We start from the raw sequence: 5069 nt of genomic DNA, 5'->3' as shown, positions 1-5069 counted from the left end.
TTTGTAGCTGTTTTTTCTTTTTGTGAAGTTAGTGGGGAGTTTAATGTTGCAGGGGAGTTTCTTGTTTGCAGTTAAAACTTTTAACTTCCTAATTTTCACAATTATCTACTCTATTTTTGATATTTTATTTTTTTACTTTTTACTACAATGTTTAGTTTACTTAATTGTTTTAATTAAACACAATAAAGATAATTTAAGAAGAACATAATTTGGTGAAACTTTGAAGGGCTTCCCTCCTTTATAGTAGTAGAGATAGTTAAATTATAAATTAACTATACAACTGCTCTAGAAACGTCATCGGAGGGGGCACGTGCACATATCGTGTGAAGTAAAACTGAACCAGAGCTCAGCACTGGATTCGGCGACAATGTCGATCTGAATCAAATCCTTGTTCATCCTAGAACCCTCAGATCACACTCCCCAAAAGCACATTTCGATTCCTCCGTAAATCAACCCAATTGGGTAATTGAGGAAATGGGAGGAGGTTCAGCTTTTAAATTAGAGTCATGGCAGATGATAACCTTAGCTCTCCTATTAATGCTTGGGTCCTTCTATGCTGGAACTCTCTTTCGCCAAAATGCTCCCAATTACTTCTCGCAGCTCAGCAACAATTTCTCATTTCCTGGTAAGCTCCAAGATTCAATATAAGGCTTGTTGAAGAAATCTGAGTTTTATTGGGCTCTCATTCTGGTGCTGCAGGTACTTCCTCGTTTGCGAACAAAGTCGAATTAACATATAGAAGAACACCACTCGTGATACCAGAGACTGGTGTGGATGTTTGTCCCTCGAGTTTCAATGAATATATCCCTTGCCATAATGTATCATACATACAAACTTTGCTCCCCAGTTTGGACACTAGTAGAAGAGAAGAACTAGAGAGACACTGCCCTCCAGTTCAACAGCGCTTGTTTTGCTTGGTTCCTCCACCCAGAGATTATAAGATTCCTATAAGATGGCCAATCAGCAGGGACTATGTGTGGCGAAGCAATGTGAACCATACTCATCTTGCTGAAGTCAAAGGAGGACAGAATTGGGTTCATGAGAAGGATCAACTCTGGTGGTTCCCCGGTGGTGGTACCCATTTTAAACATGGTGCACCTGAATACATTCAGAGGTATCTGCATTCAATTTGTTTACAAACTTGACCTGTTGGTTTTAGTGCATATGACATTTTAGTTATATAACCTGTCATGTGGTTATGTTGATTCCAATTCAGGACCTAAGTTGACAATCACCCTATACAAATTGGGGGCAGCATTAATTGAAGATCTGATTCATCATATTGTGAAAAGGGTTCCTAATATAATGCAAGTTTTGGGAGGGAGAATAATAAATGTGATACATGATTGGTCATATAATCTCCACTGATAGACTAATTAAGATGAAATTCAATTTCAATTTCAATGTCTGGATCTTGATTTCAGTTACTTTAATAGATTGTTCTGGCGTTTGCAGATTGGGAAATATGATAACCAATGATTCAGGTGATCTGCGTACTGCAGGGGTTGTTCAAGTTTTGGATGTTGGTTGTGGGGTTTCCAGCTTTTCTGCTTTCCTTCTTCCCTTGGGTGTACAGACCATGTCCTTTGCTCCCAAGGATGGACATGAGAATCAAATTCAGTTTTCTCTAGAGCGTGGCATTGGTGCAATGATCTCGGCAATAGCAACAAAGCAGTTGCCATATCCCAGTAGCTCGTTTGAGATGGTTCATTGTTCTAGGTGTCGTGTTGATTGGCATGAAAATGGTAACTGTCTTTTATATACTTCATATGTATTGGACTATTGGTGATCTACATGGTATCCATACACAAATATATTTGAAAAGGAAAAAGAAGTCTAAATGTAAAAATACGCTAAGACTTCAACTTCTCCACGAGATGATATGTGTTGATAACAAAAGAATGAAAGATCATATGAACAGTATCTAAAGATTTCCATACCGAATTCTTATGTTCAAGTTTGACAAATGGAACTAGCATTGTTCATGTTAGTTGTAGCAATATATCTGGACTTATTTGCTTGGCATGCTATAAAAAGAATAAATGATGATAATTTTTGTGCTGGGATATGAGGTATAACTAAGCAATATTAGATTTGGTGAGAATACCTTTAACATTACTGTTCATAGATCTTGCAGTGTGTTCAGTCTCATCACTAATTTACTATATTTGTAATGAGTGGTCTTATGCTGTGTTTTCCTTTCCTTATATCTTTTTTGTGCAGATGGTATTCTTCTAAAAGAAGTGGATCGCCTTCTGCGTTCTAATGGGTACTTCGTCTATTCAGCACCACCTGCTTATAGAAAGGATAAAGACTTTCCAATAATTTGGGAGAAGTTAGTGAATCTGACTTCGGCAATGTGTTGGAAACTCATTGCTAAAAGAGTTCAGACTGCTATTTGGATGAAACAAGAAGATCCAGCATGCCTTCAGCGCATTTCTGAACAGAAGCTTATAGATATATGTGATGCTGCTGATGATTCTAAGTCATTCTGGAATACAAAACTGGGAAATTGTATACAAGTAAGGGGCATGCAAACAAATGCTCCAAAACTCCCTTCTAAACCAGATCGTCTATCAATATACTCGGAGAGTCTTAAAAAAATTGGTTCGCTGCTTCTCCTTTTCGATTCTCTTTTATTTACTTTTCCTATCTATTGTCTTTAGTACTTCCCAAGTTGACATGAGGCAACTTCATGCATATAACACCAAATTAAAGTTAAGAATGACAAGTTTTGGTTTTGATGATGCATATTCCCTCGTTATATGAGGTTAGTACACACATTAAGAGTTATCTCCAGGCCCAGGTCAATCTTATATCCATATAAGTACCTAAAATTTTCTTCTACTTAGCTATATTTTGTTGTACTTAGATTCTTGATCTCTAGACAAATAGTACTTGACTATGGATAAATTTACTTTATTTCCTTTATTCTGTCAAGTTTCTTTTCTGAAAATGTTGAGCTTCCAACACATTGAAGGTTATGGAGGGATCTAGAGAAAAAGGTTATGGAGGGATCTAGAGAAAAAGGTTGAGCTTGCAGAGTAAAATTATAGAGTTATACTATGTAGCCTGCAAGTTCTATTCACTTGATCCTGCTGTGGAAACCTCTTGTCCAAAATTAAACCAAATTTTGAGCAGCTTTATTTCATGATGTTAATATAAGGGCTGGAGAACTTGGAATACTGGAGAGCGCTTTACTTTCTTTGTTTGTTTATGAACTTGAAAAATAAATATTTTTCAGTCTGAACAAGTTCCTCATTATTGTGTTCATAATAGGTATTAGTCAAGAGGAATTTACTTCGGAGACTGTCTTTTGGCAAGATCAAGTTCAGCATTACTGGTGGCTGCTGAATGTGAACAAGACAGAAATACGAAATGTCATGGACATGAATGCTTTTTGTGGTGGATTTGCTGTGGCCTTAGATTCATCACCGATGTGGGTGATGAATATAGTTCCTGCAACCATGAAGAATACATTGTCTGCCATTTATGACCGTGGTCTGATTGGTGCTTTCCATGATTGGTATGTTCTTTGTCTGTGACGTCTTGATTCTAGAATCTGAGTATCAAATTTGTTGGTTCAAATTATGAATAAAAGAAAATAAATACAGAGAGAATCCCCAAATTTAGTATGTGACATCTCATCCCTATCTAATTTCAGGTGTGAACCATTTTCTACTTATCCACGCACATATGATCTATTGCATGCCAACTTCCTCTTCTCTCATTATAAGGAATGTGGAGAAGGCTGCTTGTTGGAGGATATCCTGTTGGAAATGGACAGGATGATAAGACCGCAGGTAACATTTTTTATTAGTGTTAACTGTTCGTGTTCGAGTATCAAAGACATAAATTTATGTTATATCTTACAAGAGTAGGGAAAACATTCTCTCTAGTCATGCTGAGGTTGGGAAATTAATTACCTTCTGCATACTTTTCATTCCAAGTTGCATCAATAGTTTACCAACCTTTTCCTTGCTTTAGTCCCATTGACTATAAGTTGAACGTACTTCTCATCAGCCAATTATCTTTTTTAATTTACTTTCTTTGCTTTTGTGTTATTGGACATAATATTATTCCTTTTTTTAACAAAAGGGTGTCAATCCATTAAGTAAGTAGAGAGAGGCATACAATACACAGTAACTCACCCATAAAGGGTGCTACCCTGCCTAGAGACCTAGAAAACCTAGAACCCTAAGTAAGGATGCCTTGGACATTGATGTAATTCAATCCAAGTAACCTGACACTACTAGGGATTGAACTGAGCCAGTTTGAACTACCCTAATTTATTCATCCGGGGGGCTACCCTGGTATTATTCTTGTGCAGCGTAGTAATTGTTAAATTGTACTCTACCATGGATCTTTTGTTATCAGTATGTTTAGCAGTTAGTATTATTCGTAGATCCTAACGTGAATAGGTATTATTCTCCATGTTCAGTGCATAGATTTTATATTCTGGCAGTTTTGTACACAGGCCTTCTCGGCTGCGGACGTCCGCACCGAAGGTTTCGGTGCGGATTTCCATTTTTGCATCACTTTCCGATCGAATTTCCTCAAACTTCCTTCTAGACATATCTAGATCATCTTGTGGATCATCTCTGCAAAATTTCAGCCAATTTGGTGATCGTTAAGGCCCTCAAAATCGAAAAACAAATGGAGATGATGAACCGTACAGAATTCAGTCCATCAGATTTGTTTTTCGATTTTGAGGGCCTTAACAATCACCAAATTGGCTGAAATTTTGCAGAGATGATCTACACAAGATGATCTAGATATGTCTAGAAGGAAGTTTGAGAAAATTCGATCAGAAAGTGGTGCAAAAATGGAAATCAGCACGAAAACTTAGGTGCGGACATCCGCACCTGAGAATTCCTGTATATCTATAAATATATATATATATATTTTGTTTATCGACAATTTTCTGACACGACAAATAAAACATGTTTTATTTTATAAAAGAAAAAAGAAATTGCATAAGAAACCTCTAGGGTAACCAACGTTTACAATGTCAAATAACAAGGCTCACGAGGAACTCTCTCATTCTATTATAAAGGTGAATTACAAGA

General features: G+C 36.8%; 1 protein-coding gene across 1 annotated transcript in view; it reads left to right on the top strand.

Moving 5' to 3' along the window:
- Positions 1-334: 334 nt before the first annotated feature.
- LOC101297855 (probable methyltransferase PMT7-like) overlaps positions 335-5069 on the top strand; it is a 6257-nt gene continuing 1522 nt past the window's right edge. The window contains exons 1-6 of the mRNA XM_004303564.1: positions 335-625; positions 700-1114; positions 1456-1745; positions 2224-2607; positions 3280-3526; positions 3665-3803. Of these exons, the coding sequence (XP_004303612.1) occupies positions 475-625; positions 700-1114; positions 1456-1745; positions 2224-2607; positions 3280-3526; positions 3665-3803 (1626 nt within the window). The 5' untranslated portion in view covers positions 335-474. The remainder of the gene's footprint in view (positions 626-699; positions 1115-1455; positions 1746-2223; positions 2608-3279; positions 3527-3664; positions 3804-5069) is intronic.

This window comes from Fragaria vesca, linkage group LG6 (genome assembly GCF_000184155.1).
Source record: "Fragaria vesca subsp. vesca linkage group LG6, FraVesHawaii_1.0, whole genome shotgun sequence".
NCBI classification, from domain to species: Eukaryota; Viridiplantae; Streptophyta; class Magnoliopsida; order Rosales; family Rosaceae; genus Fragaria; species Fragaria vesca.
Note: the sequence above shows the minus strand (reverse complement) of the source record. Positions and strands in the feature narration are given on the sequence as shown.